Source organism: Leopardus geoffroyi, chromosome B3 (assembly GCF_018350155.1).
Source record: "Leopardus geoffroyi isolate Oge1 chromosome B3, O.geoffroyi_Oge1_pat1.0, whole genome shotgun sequence".
Classification (NCBI taxonomy): Eukaryota; Metazoa; Chordata; class Mammalia; order Carnivora; family Felidae; genus Leopardus; species Leopardus geoffroyi.
In genome coordinates this window covers 58,475,405-58,492,856 of record NC_059337.1, presented here as the reverse complement: position 1 = coordinate 58,492,856, position 17,452 = coordinate 58,475,405, and the positions used below count along the sequence as shown (strand labels likewise).

The following is a 17,452-nucleotide window of genomic DNA, read 5'->3' as shown; positions in this document are numbered from 1 at the left end:
CCCCCCTGGAGGTTCCCCTCCTTTCCCAGATGCCCCTCTGTCCCTCAGCAAAGTGTAGCCCATAGGAGGGGAGCCCAGGAGCAGATACAGGGCTCCAGGGGCCGGGGTGCTGGGTGATAGTGGAAGGTCAGCGGGACCCCTGGGCCAGGAGCCCGAGGAAAGATGAAGGCCCTGCATGGACAGCGTGGGGCTGGGCAGCGGGCTGCCTCCCCTCGGCTGCCATGCCACACGGGCTGGGGCCTCCCGGGCATTTTCTGAATGTATGGTAGATATCGAGGTAAATTTCATGATGAATATTTTTAAAACACACAGACTTTTGTAAGTGGATGGATTTTTTTTTTTTTAATCCACTTTTTTAAAGAGGACCCGGCAGTCATTCACGCAGCAAGCGTTTACTGAGCGTTTATAGTGCTGAATCCCATGCCGGTCTGTATGCTGCATTCTCGCGAAGTTGAGGGCAGGATCTCATGAAACCACCTAGGAGGTTCAGGGAAGACTCACCACCAGGGGAGGACCCTGGGCTGAGACCTGGACAGCTGGAGAGATTTGGCCAACTGAAGGAGAGAGGCATTTCAGGAGAGGGAACAGCCTAGGCGGGGCCGGGAGGCAGGCACCAGAGATGCTGACCGTGGTTGGAGCAGACCGTTGACAAGGAAATGTTCCTTTTCCTGTGCTTGTTACAATTCATTGATCTGTATAAGTCTCTTTAATATCTGTATCTCCTGCTAGACCACAAGCTCCAGGAGAGAGAATGGTGTGCGTTAATATTGTCTGCGGGATTCCCGTGCACAGCAGAATGCCCAGCACATAGCAAGTGTTCAGTTAAATGGGTATTAAGTGAACAAGTTAAAGGGAAAGAATTCTCATGTTAACATGAGTTCAATCAGAAAGGGTTGTGAAGCTGTGCTCGTGAGTTTGGATGTTATCCTAGTGGCAGTAGGGAGCCACTGAAGGTTTTTAATAGGGGAATCAGTCAGCTTTGTACTCTGGGAATCCCTTTTTGGCTCTGGTCTGGAGAATGGCTGGGGACAGAGAGTCCAAGTGGCGGAGTCTGGTGACCTAATCTCCAGCCATGGCTGTGTTGGTGAGGGGACTGCATACAATTTCCGGAGAGTTAAAGAGTTAGACTGAGAGTTTAAAGGGACATGCACATGAGGCACGAAGGAGACTGAGGTGCTGTAGGACTGTGTGTACACCCCATCGCTGGCCTTACCCCAAGGCATGGTTACAATTTATGATCTCTTTCTGTGACTCTCCCCTCAGTAGGCCATGAACCCTGGAGGGCCAGGGCCTGGCCCTATTCACGGTGGCATCCCTCGTGCCTGGCTGGCACAGCACCCAGTACGCAGTAACTGCTCAGTATGTGTTTAATGGATGAAGTTGTGATTGGAAATTGTACGCACAACTTTAAGGGTGGCTGATATTACTATTTAATAAATGCGATGTCCTAGCATCTTTTAAAACATGGGGCACAAAGAAGAAGTCCTGTAAGTTTGGGGAGCAGTGGTCTGAGGCCTGGGAGGTGGGTTGGGGAAGGAAGAGGGACGTGGCGGGGGAGATGCAGGGAGAGCCCCCCTGAGCCATGAGGACTGCTGAGCAAAGGAGGCCTCCTAGGTTTGGCAGCCAGCGCCCAACGTGCCTCTCCCTGGGATGGGAGTCTGTGGGGAGCGGCAGGTTTGGAGGAGTCCGTGATGACTTTGGGTGCCTGTGGGACATCCGGTTCAAGGCAGAAGTTGGGGTGTCTCCAGCAATGGCAGGTTCTGGAAACCTTAGGTGTGAGGGGGAGGATGTAGGGTGAGTGGGCGGCAGGAAGTGGAGGGAGGGGGCTGCGATGCCCCAGAGAAAGGGAATTTTAAGCAGGGGGCAGAGGTGTGAGTTAGGGACGGAGAAGGGCCAGCACTGGGAGTCCTGTGACTTCCTCAGGGCTCCACCACCCTCCTTGTGATTATTACCCCATCGTTACAGCCGGGGAGAGGTGCCAGTGCAGCAGGGCCTTCCAGAGACCCCAGCTTCACAGGGTGCAGCCCCGGCAGGTGGAGTTCTTTCACTTCCACTCAGTCCCATGTTTCCTTCCTGCCTGTCCCCCTCCTTACCCTCCTCACACTCCTGAGTTCCTGAGTTAGTCCTGCTCACCCAGGAGGAAGCCGGGCCCTTCTCTGCTGCGTCCTGGTCCCTGGTCGAGGAGCCAAAGGTGTTTGCTGCTTTCCTTCTCCTTCCTCCCCTTCCCTCTCCTCCCTCTGGTCTGGCTGAGAGGAAGGTCCCGAGCTGGCTGCAGCGAGGGAAGGAAGTCCCAGGGCTGGCCGCCTGCCCGGCCGTTGCATATCCAGCTTCCACAGGCCGGAGGCCAAGTGCAGCGGTGAGCCAGCAAATGTGTGACAGGCGCTTGGGGCAAAAAGCCCTTGGTTGATAGAATCTATTGATTCCTGTGGTGTCAATATTCCCGCTGTGACCAATTTCAAGCTACCAACATGACGTCACTGAATGCAGACTTGGGACGAGACGTGTAAGTAACACACTCTCATGTAACATTCCTGCTGGACAGACACAATAGGTGTAGACAGCTTCAAGAGTGTGTGATCACAAAAAGTGGCAAATTAATTAGGAAGTGATGAGGTTTGAGTGTTTATTGCTTTTTAAGAGTATAACTTACTTTCTTGTAAGTATTTATAATGTAACTTTTTTTTATTTTTTATTTTTTTAACGTTTTTTTTTTTTTATTTATTTTTGAGACAGAGAGAGACAGAGCATGAACGGGGGAGGGGCAGAGAGAGAGGGAGACACAGAATCGGAAACAGGCACCAGGCTCTGAGCCATCAGCCCAGAGCCGGACGCGGGGCTCGAACTCACGGACCGCGAGATCGTGACCTGAGCTGAAGTCGGACGTTTAACCGACTGAGCCACCCAGGCGCCCCTATAATGTAACTTTTAAAATAATGGCTGTTTAGGGGCGCCTGGGTGGCTCAGTTGTTTCAGCATCTGACTTCGGCTCAGGTGGTGATCGCACGGTTTGTGAGTTCGAGCCCCATGTCCGGCTCTCTGCTGTCAGCACAGAGCCTGCTTCAGATCCTCTGTTCCCCTCTCTTTGCCCATCCCCTGCTCATTCTCTCTCTCTCTCCTTAAATTTTTAAAAAATCTTTTATTTTATTTTTGAGAGACGGAGTATGAGTGAGGGAGGAACAGAGAGAGAGGGAGACACAGAATCTGAAGCAGGTTCCAGGCTTTGAGCTGTCAGCACAGAGCCCGACGTGGGGCTCGAACTCACGGACAGTAAGACCTTGACCTGAGCCGAAGTCGGACGCGCAACTGACTGAGCCACCCAGGCAACCCCCCACCGCCCTCTTTCAAAATAAACAAACTTAAAAAAAAAAATAATAAAATAATGTCTAACAACCACTTTGCCAAATTCTTGAAAGTTTAACAATAAGCTTTGCAAGTAGTACAGATTGGCTCCAGCAACCACTAAGTGCCACCGGGGCCATGAGAAAAGGGGGAGACTCCAAACCCCAAATCCTAGGGGATGACATTTCCATGGATGTGGATCTCCTCTGGCATCCTTTCCCTGTCCAGGCTGTGGGCAATGTCAGTCTGGATGGCAGGAGGTGGGCAGTGAGCCTCAGCGTCCCTGTTTACAGTAAGACCCAGAGGAGCAGAGCCCGGCCCTGGGCACCCCTTCTGCCTGCAGACTTGTGCTTTCCTGGCCTGGATCCCTGGGCCCTGTGTCTGCCCAGGTCCCAGCCTCTGGACACCTACCCCGGCAGCCCGGAGCCAGGAAACTTGAGTGGAGCCATGCCCTTCTCCTTTGAATGTGTGAAATCTTGCGAGAGTTGGAACTTCCATGCTGGGGATGATTGGGCAAGCCTGCTTTCTGAGCAATGACGAAAACAAAAGAGAACAGAGCCTCTATTTCTTTACTCTGGGCTGCAATGCAATTGGGATAGTGCTGGGTGTGAACAAACAAGGGATAGAGGAGAGCTTCAGGGCTACAACTCAACCCAGGCTCATTGAGAATGAAAAGCACTGATGAGTCTACTTGACACATTCTGAATGTGCCAGAGTTTGCACTAGGTCTTGGCGATGTCAAAGGTGGTGACACACAGCGGTGAAAACTTTGTCTTGGCTACCCCAGGAAATGAGTTGGGTCTCTGGCTTGATGCTCCTGTGTTCCTGTCAATGACCATTGTGAAGGCTGGAGGAAAGAGGTCACCTTCCCACCACATCCCAAATATGCCTCAGGCCCTGGTTCACGTCTGTCCCTCAACTGAAGGTGCCTTCCCCTTGTCCATAACCGTAGCCCGTCACAAGGCAACCTATCACACCAGGCTTCCTCCTAGCTCCCTCTCAGATGAGCTGCCTCTACTTGTAGGGCTTCTGCATTCTCCCTTGGGTCTTCCTTTGGGTGTGGGGTTTATGTGCTCTGATTTCTAAGATCAGGAAGGCTGGGACCTTGTCATTCGCTCATTCATTCATTCTCATTCGTTCAGTGGGGAGCAGGGCTGGGGAGGAGAAGGAGGATGAAGGTCTGTCCAATAATGAGTGAGGGTCCAGCTCGAGGGGAGCATCCATTCTGAATGGAGGGACAAAGAGGGGCAGAGTGGGCAGGCTGCTCATCACCAACGGGGCCTCAGGGTTCAAACATGTTCACTCTTAGACACCATTTCCATCACAGCGGGTGGACTGGTTTCCCTCGAGGTTTCTGAGACCCACCAAGTCAGTTTTAAGCAATCATAAACTATAACTTAAAAAAGACAAAACAAAAAGGAATAATGAAGAGGAGGTGGAAAAACACCTACAACCCCCTGACAAATCCCTGTTCTGCTGTCATTTCAGACCCTGTGCTGGTACTTATTCTCTTTTTTATCTGCCTGCAGGTTACTCTCAGAGGGTATTTCCATGGATTCTGCTTGGTGCCCGCCTGCCTGAGGACAGCCCCACCCCTGCCTTTCTGCCTTGTGGTAAAGACCTTTTCTATTCCTTTTTTCTGAGCAAAAAAGATTAGTGTGTTGTTTCCTCCAAGAAACAAAGTTCTATCTGTATTCTGTGTAGCTGCATAGTGGTTTAAATTTTCTCTTTCATTTCTCTCTCTTTAATATTGCTTACTTGTAAAATGCAATATGGGGAGATTTAGCTGAAATTCAGGCAGTCGGCGGAAGGCTCAGGTGTGAGACTCGGGCGCCACCTGCTGGTCACTTCTGAGTATGACAAAATTGAATTTGCCTTGAGCCTCTGGTGTGTACAGGTGAAAATGAGTTGATTTGAAAGTTAAATATGGAAAAGGTGTGTGCAACAACACGTGTAACCAACAAAGCGTTTGTGTCAGAACCCATAAAGAACTCTTAAAAGTTAACATAAAGAATGCAATAAATAGAGGGGCGCCTGGGTGCTCAGTGAGTTGAGCCTCTGACTCTGATTTCTGCTCGGGTCATGATCCCAAGGTTGTGGGATCAAGCCCTGTGTCTGGCTCAGCGCTGAGCATGGAACCTGCTTAAGATTCTGTCTCCCTCTGCCCCTCTACCTTCTAAGGCGTTCATGGTCTCTCTCTCTCTCGGAAAAAAAAAAAAAAAGAATGCAATAGAAAAAGGAGCAAGAGTCTTGTAAAGAGGCACTTAGTAAAAAAGGATATCCAATGGACAGTGAATTTATGAAAAATGGTCAACTTCTTATTCTTAGACTCTTGGAGGAGGAAGAGACGTGGAGAAAGGCCAAGGTATGGTGGAAGCCTGAAAACTAAAACAAAACAAAACAAAACAAAAAACCCCAGTCTCCCAAGTCATTCAGATTTAACCCACTAGGAAGAAAAAACTTCACCTCAGCTTAATTTGCATTAGGGAAGATGGAAAATCTTTTGCTGTGAATGTAAAACTGCTCTAGGAAAAAATAAAGCCTTAAGAAAAACCCTTGCCCACTCAGTGAAGAGTCAGCTAAACAAAAGCCTGAGGGAGTGCTAGGCTTGCCGGCCTGAAAAATCAGTGAACAGAGACCACTGTGTGTGCTCTGCAGGGTGGGGAGACAAATCGGGGAGTAGGTTCTGGAAGAAGACACCCAAGGAGCTAAAACAGGTGGTTACTGATTGGGGGGAGACAGATATTTGCCGTGTGTCTTTCTATCTGGCTTTAATGTTTGAAGCATATGCCGGTTTATGTATTGAAAATAAAGAGAAAGCTTGAAACCTAGTAACTTAAAAGGCTGAAATATGCTCAGTGGTGATGTCACTTGAAAGAGCACTGGTGACCTTGGGGGAGAGATTTGGTCAAGAGGGGGCAGTAAAATCCAAAGTCTAATAAGTTTGGGCAAAAAGGAGGAGAAGAAGCGGGGACAGACTCCCCACACTTGCCTGATTTTGCTTGCGAGGGAGGGAAGGAGGGCAGCAACCAGACTTGGGGCCAGGATCCAAAAGGGGGCTTACTTTGTTTCTCAGGAGAGAGATGTGAGGCATTCGCTGAGGGCAAAGGGGTGAAAGAGAAGGCATCCCAGGGGAGGGAAGGTGAAGGCCAGGAGGCTGGTAGAGCACAGTGGATGGAATGAAGAGCTTGGTGAGAACCGCCCTGGGGCTAAGCACGTTGCGGGGCGAGCCCCGTGTACTTGTGAGGCCACAGGAACAGTCCAGGAATTTTGCAGCAGCTTTATGGTCTGGTGGCGGGTTGTGCGGATGGCTTCTGAGGCCCCCGCGCATCCGATTTTCTTCTTCCAGAGCAGCGCCGTGCAACAGACTTTCTGCATGGAAAGTTCTGTCTCTTTGCTGTCCAGTGAGGTAGCCATAAGCCACATAAAGCTATTGAGTGCTTGAAATGTGGCCAAAGCGACTTAGGAACTGAATTTTAGTTTTATTGAAGTTTTTTTAACACTCGATTTTAATTGAGATATAATTGACAAACAATGTCCTCTGCACATGTTTAAAAAGTACAACCAAATAATATCTGCTATGTGTATACACCTGTGCAACAATCACCACATCCGAGACAGGGAGCCTCTCTCTCAGCCCAGGGTTTCCTCATGTGCCTTTGTAATCCTTCCCTCTCGCCCTTCCCTCTTCCCACCCAGAAAACCACTGATCTGCTTTCAGTCAGTATTTCAGTCACTATAGATTAGTTTGAATTTTATACAAGTGGAATTACACAATATTTATTTTTTGTCTATGTTATTTGCTCAGCAGAGTTATTTAGAGATTCCTCCATGTTGTATGTATCAATAGTTCATTCCTTTTTGTCACTCAGTAGTATTTCGTTATATGGATATACCACATTTGTTTTTATCCCTTCATCTGTGGATGAACATTTGCTTCTTTTCTCCAGTTTTTAGCCAATACACATAAAGTTGCTATGAAGATCATTATACAAATCTCTGTGTGGATCTATGCCTCCATTTTTCTTAGGTATATATCTAGGAACGCTGTGGCTGGAATATATGGTAGTTGTAACTTTACAGTTTTATTTAATTTTTTTAAAATATAATTTATTGTCAAATTGGCTAACATACAGTGTATGAAGTGTGCTCTTGGTTTTTTCGGTAGATTCCCATGGGTCATCGCTTACATATAACACCCAGTGCTCATCCCAACAGGTGCCCTCCGCAATGCCCATCACCCATTTTCCCCTCTCCCCCACCCTCCCATCCACCCTCAGTTTGTTCTCTGTATTTAAGGGTCTCTTATGGTTTGGCTCCCTCCCTCCTCTGTTTGTAACTATTTTTTCCCCTTCCCTTCCCCCATGGTCTTCTGTTCAGTTTCTCAAGATCCACATATGAATGAAAACATATGATACCTGTCTTTCTCTGACTGACTTACTTCACTCAGCATAATACCTTCCAGTTCCATCCACATTGCTGCAAATGGCATGATTTCATTCTTTCTCCATTACCAAATAGTATTCTTTTGTATGTATAAACCACGTCTTCTTTATCCATTCATCCATTGATGGACATTTAGGCTCTTTCCATAATTTGGCTATTGTTGAGAGTGCTGCTATAAACATTCAAGTGCTATGAATCAGCACTCCTGGATCCTTTGGATAAATTCCTACTAGTCCTATTGCTGGGTCATAGGGTAGTTCTATTTTTAATTTTTTGAGGAACCTCCACACTGTTTTCCAGAGCGGCTGTACCAGTTTGCATTCCCACCAAAAGTGCAAGAGGGTTCCTGTTTCTCTGCATCCTCGCCAGCATCTGTAGTTTCCTGAGTTATTTGTTTTAGCCACTCTGACTGGTGTGAGGTGGTATCTCAGTGTGGCTGTGATTTGTGTTTCCCTGAAGATGAGTGATGTTGAGTATCTTTTCAGGTATAGGTTGGCCATCTGGATGTCTTCTTTGGAAAAGGGTCTATTCATGTCTTCTGCCCATTTCTTCACTGGATTATTTGTTTTTTGGGTGTGGAGTTTGGTGAGTTCTTTATAGATTTTGGATACTAGCCCTTTGTCTAAGATGTCATTTGCAAATATCTTTTCCAATTCCATCGGTTGCCTTTTAGTTTTGTTGATTGTTTCCTTTGCAGTGCAGAAGCTTTTTATCTGGATGAGGTCCCAAAAGTTCATTTTTGCTTTTAATTCCCTTGCCTTTGGAGATGTGTCAAACAAGAAATCGCCGTGGCCAAGGTCAAAGAGGTTGTTGCCTGCTTTCTCTTCTAGGGTTTTGATGGTTTCCTTCTCACGTTTAGGTCTTTCATCCATTTTGAGTTTATTTTTGTGAGTTAATTTTATTTAATTTTAATTAATATTAATTAAAATTTAGGGGAACCTGGATGGCTCAGTCGGTTAAGTGTCCAACTCTTGATTTCAGCTCAGGTCATTATCCCAGGGTTGTGAAATTGAGCTCCAAATCTGGATCTGAGCTGACAGTGCAGACCCTGCTTGGGATTCTCTCTCTTCCTCTCTCTCTGCCCCTCCACCACTCACGCTCGCGCACAAGTGTACTCTCTCTCTCTCAAAATAAACGTTAAAAAATATAGTAATTAAATTTAAATGGCCAAATGTAGCTAGTGGCTCCCATATTGGGCAGCACAGTTCTAGAATGTATTTATTACTCCAGTGATTTTGTACGAGGGAGAGACTTTCACTCCTGCGCTAATCTCGGAATATATTCATTCCTCATTCATTCAGTGAAGATCTATTGAGACTCACTTTGTGCCGCTCATTTTGCTAGACACTAAGGATGGGATGGGGCAAAATGGATACGGACCCCGCCCTTAAGATACTTACATTCTAGTGGACTCAGTCTGGTTACCTATGGGTGTACTAAGTCCACTGGGGAATGAGAGGATGAATCCAGTGCGATTATAAAGTAGAGTAGTTCAAGTCTGTGTAGGTGTTGGGATGGCCCCAGGAGTTGTATGGGCTTAGGGTGAGGGATGAAGCCTCTCCCTCTCCTAGTGATATAACCTGTGAAAATAAGAACCAGGTACAGAGATGGTCGTATGTTTAGAGAATAGAGGTGCAGTTGGTGAATTTGGTGTTTCAGGCAGTTTTTTTTTTTGGGGGGGGGGGGACATTTGCTGTGAAGGGGAGAGAGAAGGAGACACATGCTGTGTTAGGACTAGTTGTGCCTGTCCCAGGCACGTGGTGGGGGCGCCATGCTCATTGGAACTCCCCATAGTCTAAGCCCTCACTCGGTCACTGTGACAGTATACACACATCTCTACTTATGTTTCCCTCTGGAGATAAACTAGTTTAGGCCCTGAGTTAGTGGCTGTGGGTGTACTGAACCAAGAATCTTCCTAAGAATTTTTAGGTCCTTCTGCTCATGACTCACAGATTCTGCCTGTGGATACTTTGCCAGAAGCAGCCCCCAGCCCAGGACGTTGGTGGAAGGAAGTGCAAGCATAGTAAGATGTCATCTTTGCACTGATGGCATGACCTGTGCTGGGGTGGTTATGAATGAGTCACTTGGGAAGCAGGTCCTGCCCCTCAATTGTGTATTTAAGTTATGACGTTGGTGTTCTTTTCAGGGTGTCAGGAAAGCTTTCGTAAGGCCAGGGAAGCTCAGGAAACCAAAATGGGAATAATGGCAGCTGCAGCCACCACTCAGGAGCACCTGGCATGCACCAGGCACTTGGCATGCATCACCTCGTGTAATCCTCCCAACAGTCCTGGGGTCAGCTGACATTTATGACCCCCATTTTACTGATGAAAGAACTGAGCCCAAAGAGGTCAAATAATTTACCTTAGTTCATACCGACAGAACCTGAACATACACTTGGGGGTCACTTCTGCCCCAGTGAGAAGAAGCTGATAGGTTTGAAATGACTTGACATAAAATCTCAGATGTTAGTTTCTTTCCATCCTTCCGTTACTCCCTGGTATAAGAGGCTTCCTGAATTATACTAAGTAGATAGGTCCAGTGGCGACACTTGCCATTTCTCAATCACGGAGTGGGGAGCGGGAGGAGGAGATGACAATGTATTGAACGGCAAGCACCACACTAGACATTTTATGGACATCGTGGTAGTTCACCCCTAAAGCAAACCTGTGACATCCAGGGTGTTACCTTTTGCAGCTGAGAGGGCTAGGTGCAGGCTAAGATCACCCAGCTATTAAGTTCATAGAGCCGAATTTGAGCCCTCACAGGTTGGATCCAAACTTTCTCCTCATCACATCATACTGCCTCTCTTTAGTGTCTCAACAACAAAACACATAAGAGAAGAGGCTGTAAGAGCATAGCCCCTCGGGGTCTTTATTGACAAAAAATGTCAGTAAGCCTCAGGCAGTTCTGGGAGAGATGAGGTCAGAGTTAAGGTAACCTGTCCATCCAGTTGGGCAATTATTATTTTTTCAATGTTTATTTATTTTCAGAGAGAACGAGAGAGAGAATGTGCATGCATGTGCATGAGCAGGGTATGGGCCGAGAGAGAGAGAATCCCAAGCAGGCTCCGCACTGTCATTGTAGAGCCCGGAAGTGGCGCTTGATCTCACAAACCAAGAGATCAAGACCTGAGCTGAGATCGAGAGTCAGACGCTCAACCCACTGGGCCACCCAGGCGCCCCTCCTGAGAAGCCTTTAGAACACTGCTCGGCATGTACAGGGCTAAGCATTCAATCAATGTTTTATTATTATTAACTATGCAGACAGCCAGGCTGAGTCCCGGCAAAACAGAGTCACTTGTCCAGTGAGACACATCTAGCAAAGCTGAGACCAGAATCGGTTCTTCTGCCTCCTACTCCAGGGTACATCTGTCTGTTTGGTATTATGTTTTAGCCGCGAGAATAAAGGGTGATTAGGTTGCTGGAGGGGTTGTGGCTGGGGGAGGGGCTAAATAGGTAAGGGGCATTAAGGAAGACACTTGGTGGGATGAGCATTGGGTGTTACATGTAGGGGATAAGTCACTGGAATCTACTCCTGAAATCATTGTTGCACCACATAACTGAGTTAGTTACATACTAACTAACTTGGATGTAAATTAAAAAGAAAAAAAAAATTAATTAGTTTTAAAAAATGAGTGATTTAGGGGTGCCTGGGTGGCTCAGTCACTTAAGCGTCTGACTTCAGCTCAGGTCATGATCTCATGGTTTGAGTTCGAGCCCTGCGTTCGGCTCTGTGCTGACAGCTCAGAGCCTGGAGCCTGCTTGTGATTCTGCGTCTCCCTCTCTCTGCCCTCCCCTGCTTACACTCTGTCTCTTTCTAAATAAATAAATAAATAAATAAATAAATAAATAAAACACTAGATATAAAATATTTCTTTGAGGTTTATTTATTTTGAGAGAGTGCAAGCAGGGGAGGGGCAAGAAGAGAGGGGGACAGAGGATCTGAAGTGGGCCCTGGGGCACCTGGGTGGCTCAGTCGGTTAAGCAACTGACTTCAGCTCAGGTCATGATCTCGCAGTTCGTGGGTTCGAGCCCCACGTCGGGCTCTGTGCTGACAGCTCAGAGCCTGGAGCCTGCTTCGGATTCTGTGTCTCCCTCTCTCTCTCTCTCTGCCCCTGCTCTGCTTGTGCTCTGTCTCTGTCTCTCAAAAAGTGAATAAACATTAAAAAATATATATATTTATTGCACTGTTGGTGGGAATGCAAATTGGTGCAGCCGCTCTGGAAAGCAGTGTGGAGGTTCCTCAGAAAATTAAAAATAGACCTACCCTATGACCCAGCAATAGCACTGCTAGGAATTTATCCAAGGGATACAGGAGTACTGATGCATAGGGGCACTTGTACCCCAATGTTCACAGCAGCACTCTCAACAACAGCCAAATTATGGAAAGAGCCTAAATGTCCATCAGTTGATGAATGGATAAAGAAATTGTGGTTTATATACACAATGGAATACTACGTGGCAATGAGAAAAAATGAAATATGGCCTTGTGTAGCAACGTGGATGGAACTGGAGAGTGTGATGCTAAGTGAAATAAGCCATACAGAGAAAGACAGATACCATATGGTTTCATTCTTATGTGGATCCTGAGAAACTTAACAGGAACCCATGGGGGAGGGGGAGGAAAAAAGAAAAAAAAAAAAAAAAAAAAAAAGAGGTTAGAGAGGGAGAGAGCCAAAGCATAAGAGACTGCTAAAAACTGAGAACAAACTGAGGGTTGATGGGGGGTGGGAGGGAGGGGAGGGTGGGTGATGGGTATTGAGGAGGGCACCTTTTGGGATGAGCACTGGGTGTTGTATGAAAACCAATTTGACAACAAATTTCATATAATAAAAATAAATAAATAAATAAATAAAAATATATATATATATTTAAAAAATGAGTGATTTAAACTCCATCAGTACTTTCAAAGTAGTGTAAGCTGTCCCCCAACTTCAAGCTGAAAATAGTTACTATTCATCTTCTAAAAATAAAGTGTCTTTTGTAAAACAAACAAGCTGTTATCAGCAAGATAGGAATTGACAAGCACTAGCTTGGTGCTACTAAGGAGGGCCTCTGGGAGAGATTATCAGGTTCTGTAAGTGATAATAGCTACTGGCTGTTAATACCAATTTAGTTGCAATTAATTGTGTAATTGTCTGGGATGTTTCAGAAATGGGTCTAATTTCTGTTGTAATCTTTTTAAAGAGATACAGAAAATAACCAGAAATTCTTGAATAGCTATACTATAATTACACATACCCAAGTATAAAAAAAACCAATTCTTTGTTATTGGGAGATAGCCAATCTGGAACATTTTTTCAGAGAAGCAATTTTATGATAGGGTTTCAGTTACATTATGGAAAAGAGATTACAGCATTGACAGTGAGGATTCTTAGAAAAAATTTCCATGCAAAAATAGATATTTAGTGGGGCACCCGGGTGGTTCAGTTGGGTACGCGGCTGACTGGCTCAGGTCATGATCTCACGGTTTGTGAGTTTGAGTCACACATCAGGCTCTGCACTGACAGCTCGGAGCCTGGAGCCTTCTTCGGATTCTGTGTCTACTTCTGTCCTTCCCCCACTCATGCTTACTCTCTCTCTCTATCTCACTCTCTCGCTCTCTCAAAAACAAACATTAAAAAAAAGATATTTAGTGTATGTATGGTTTCTAACTGTGGGAATATTCACACAGCCCTTCTGTGTCTCTAACGCTAGAAATTCAAAGAAAACACCTAGGTCCCTCCCCCAAGGGCTTGTGGGTAATCAGACAGTGGTGGCTCCCACAGTGACCAAATGAGGGAGGGAGGTAGGCACAGAAGAAGGGCTCCTAATTCACAAAGGGAGGGAAAGGAAGGCTTTTTGGAGGAGATGATACCTGAGGAGAATCTTTAAGGATGAGTTGGTTTTTATGAGGTAAAGAAGCTGGGGAAATGATTTTCCAGATAAAGAAGGGGCAAAGGAGCAGAGGATAAGAAAATTTGCCTCATTCTGGGAGCTATAAGACTGGCACTGCTCAATTAGCCAAGTAAAAAAATAGTAGGCAGTGCCTTTGTGAAGAAATTAACTTGTAGTAATAATGATGTGTTCCCAGCACTTTCTTTATGTAGCTCATTTAATCCTCATAAAAGTCACATGAGGCAGGAACAGTTAATATTTTTATTTTGTGGACAGAGAAACCGAGCACAGAGAAGTTCAAAGAGTTTCCCCAAATCTCAATGTTAGAAAGGGAGGGGAGGGCCAGGGTGGAAACCTAGGCCGTCTGCTCTGAGTCCATACCTCTGTGTGAGCTCACAATGAAAGCATCTATTTGGTTTGGAGCTACCTAGTAACTAACCCAGATATCTACTACATCTTACCCACTCCCAACCAAGATGAGATCAGCTTTAACTAATAATTCCATGGCTTGTGGGAAGTTCATTGACTTCCTGGAAATATCTATGAATTACTGGAGGCTTGTGTTTTTTGTTTCCCATGGGTTCACAGTCTGTATGTAATATTTCTGAGCTGTTTCTTTGTCTCGATCCTGTCTTGGTAAGGATTCAATGGTGGGCACAACCCTTTCTGCTTGTTTTAGCCATCTTTCCCTTCCCCCCACCCCCAAGCAATGTAAACATTGACTTAAGATTTGGGGGATTGTTGTGCCCAGGGGGTCCCATGGTACGTTGACTGTAACGTGGACTAGCCCCTCCCCTTCACAAACAAGACCAGTTGTGGACACAGAAGTGCATTGTCCTGAGAGCAAAGCAGTGGCTGGCTATTGAAGAAATGGCAGAAGGAGCCTGGCCCTTGTGGCTTGGGTCCCAACCCTTCCCAGTCATGGCTATGAGGACTGAGGAATGAAGAAAGGAAAGGCTAGTGAGAACATGCTTAAACCTGATTTAGCACTATCCTGGTGCCTCAAAAAACAAGAACTCAATTAAGTAATAGAGTAAACTTTTGGCTACTTTTTTGCTAAGCATGTATATAAATTATGGAAAGTTGTGTCTTCCTAAACTATTATACTTCCATTATTTGTATACATCTATGGTCTAATGGTTGTGATTTTGACTACAGTAGTCTACACTAGATCCCTTTTATATTGTTTACTAGTTATAACTATATTTAAGAGATGTCTGTGACCTTCTCTTTCTACATGACTACCTATGTGACTTTCAGCACGGCAGTTAACTTCTCCTGGTCTCAGTTTCTTCATTTGTAAAGTGAAGATTATAATATTTATCAAAATACCATCATGAGAATTACACAATTAAGTATATAGCAGTGTCTGAAAGGCAGTAAAGGTTCAATAAATGTTAGCAATTATTTCCCCCGTTAACCAAAATTGGACTGTGGTTTGGTATGGCTGAAGCATGGGAGACAGGATAGTGGTTGTAGAAAGGGTGGAATTGTGGGTGGAGAAGTGAGCAGTCACCAAACCAGAAGGATTTTGTACGTCGTTACCAAGAGGATGGACTTTATCCTACAGGCCAGTTTCTCAAGCCATCCGTAATGGGAGTGTGATCTTCTATTTGTAGGAGTGAGGGTATGACCCAAGACGCTCTCCAAAAACATAATATTGTTTCATTTCCTGTTTAATTTTTAAAAATACACAGGAATTTTTTGTTCTAGTCCACAACATATTCAGTGGTAGGGAGGTGGCCCTCACAGATCATTTCTTGGTTAAATGATTGTAAAATGAATTCATATCTGGAGGTAGTCTCAATATACCTTATTAAAGTCCAACCTACTGAACCAATTCTTTGAGATGTCCCAATTTCAGTATTATGGTATCTTAAAGATGAGAATGCTTCTCAAACCAAGTATGTAGATCTCAATGGCTAAAACACTGAATTATATAATATTTCTTAGAATTTTAACAAATATTCAGGACTTTGGAAAATATTCTTACACAAAAAAGCAAAGCAACAATGGTATAGGCTTGTGTTCAGATACTGCTGAAACTCCAGTCAGACCGTAAAGTGATTAAGAGCCTGATGGAACTAGGATTTGCCAGTTGCCTTCACAGGGAACTGATTTAACGAATGAAGTCCAGGAAACTCTCCTCTTCACCCCACTTCTTCATTCCTTGACTAGGCCAGATATCTACTACAATCACTGTCCTGAGGCAAGTGTCCCTGTAACCATTTATGTTGTTAGGATTCCTCTGGGGAGGAAGTAGAAGAAAGAATAATGAGGGAGGGTGGGAGCAGATCTCCAATCCTAGGAAAGTCAAGGGAACAGAGGTGGTCTGTCTTGCTTTCAGGTTGGCTTTGCGTTCATGGGGTCTCTGAAAATTTCCATTAAAAAAAAAAATCCTACTTTCTTCCCAAGAAATAGCTCAGTATATTTTGTAGAAAAACCAACTCACACACATTTTCCCCATGGCGCCAGCATTTTGTTAAAGTGAACAAAAGTGTTAAAAAAAAAACAAAACAAAAAAACCCACCAAAACACACCAAAACCCCACAAACCAATATGCAGAAGCTGGCAAGTAAAACAAACAGGAATTTCAAGTCAAACCAGAACAAATTTTTGAAAAGTTCACAGAAGGAATTTGGCAACTTGCAAAGTATCATCTTCATGTTTATTGGCCAAACTTTATAGTTCATGTTCTGTAAAAGTCACATAGAGCCTTAAACCAGAATTCTGCCTGAAAATTTCACTGAGGCTGGATTTTTAAAGCTCCTAATCTTAAACACATGATTTATGTAAAGATGATATTTAGTCAGAAGGCCTCATACTTCCTATTTATGCTTAGGCTATATTCTAGCTTAAAGAAAATATACTATATCATAGCTGGAATTATAACCAAAAATATTATCCAACTAATATATAAAATAAAATGGAAAGTTTGGCATAAGAGTTTGTAAGTCTAATTTATAATTTATTGTAAAGTAAATTCGAATTCATTTTGGCATCTGACAAGGAAGAAAAAAATGACACATCAAAATAGATATATACAGCTAGGCAAGTAATCAAATCATATGTTAACATCTCACTACTATAACTTACCTAAAACTATGTTTTATTACTATTTTCAAAAATAGAGGAGTCTTTCTCTAGGTGACTGGGAAACTTTAAAGAACATGTTATTTTTAAAGCCCAATAACCGAATTTCATCTTAGCAGATAAAATGGTATTTTTCATTCGTGAGTGCCCATTTGGCACAAGCTGCATAGGGTACTCAACACACATAGGGTACTTTAACGCATATTTGTTAAAGTTCTAAGAAATATTATATAATTCAGTGTTTTAGGCACTGAGATCTACATACTTGGTTTGAGAAGCATTCTCATCTTTAAGATACCATAATACTGAAATTGGGACATCTCAGAGAATTGGTTCAGTAGGTTGGACATTTTATTTATTTTTTGTCATAACTTAAGTGAAAATTAAAAAATCCAGTAAACCTGTATATTGAAAAGTATTCTTAAATGATCCTGGTGTTAGGGGGTAGAAAACTGCTTTGCTAGTAAACTTAGAGAGTATATGGCACATAGACGGTGTTTGAAATCCTGCTCCTCTTCTCCTCTATCTCTGCCTCAAACTTCCGAGGAAGACAGACAAAAGAAAAAAGGTAAGGGAGGGTAAGAAGCTTTGACAGCGCAGGTGGCCTTCAGACTGGCCAGTCACAGAAACTTCCGAGCAGTCTCCAGAAAAGCCTGCTGCATCCATCTGCGCTGTTAAGAGCCTTGAAACCATATGAC

General features: G+C 44.6%; 1 protein-coding gene across 1 annotated transcript in view; it reads left to right on the top strand.

The window, feature by feature from the left end:
* The first annotated feature begins 2,168 nt into the window (after window positions 1-2,168).
* Window positions 2,169-17,452, top strand: part of BLOC1S6 (biogenesis of lysosomal organelles complex 1 subunit 6) — a 125,152-nt gene continuing 109,868 nt past the window's right edge. The window contains exons 1-2 of the mRNA XM_045449854.1: window positions 2,169-2,503; window positions 4,869-4,952. Coding sequence (XP_045305810.1) covers window positions 2,482-2,503; window positions 4,869-4,952 — 106 coding nt within the window. The 5' untranslated portion in view covers window positions 2,169-2,481. The remainder of the gene's footprint in view (window positions 2,504-4,868; window positions 4,953-17,452) is intronic.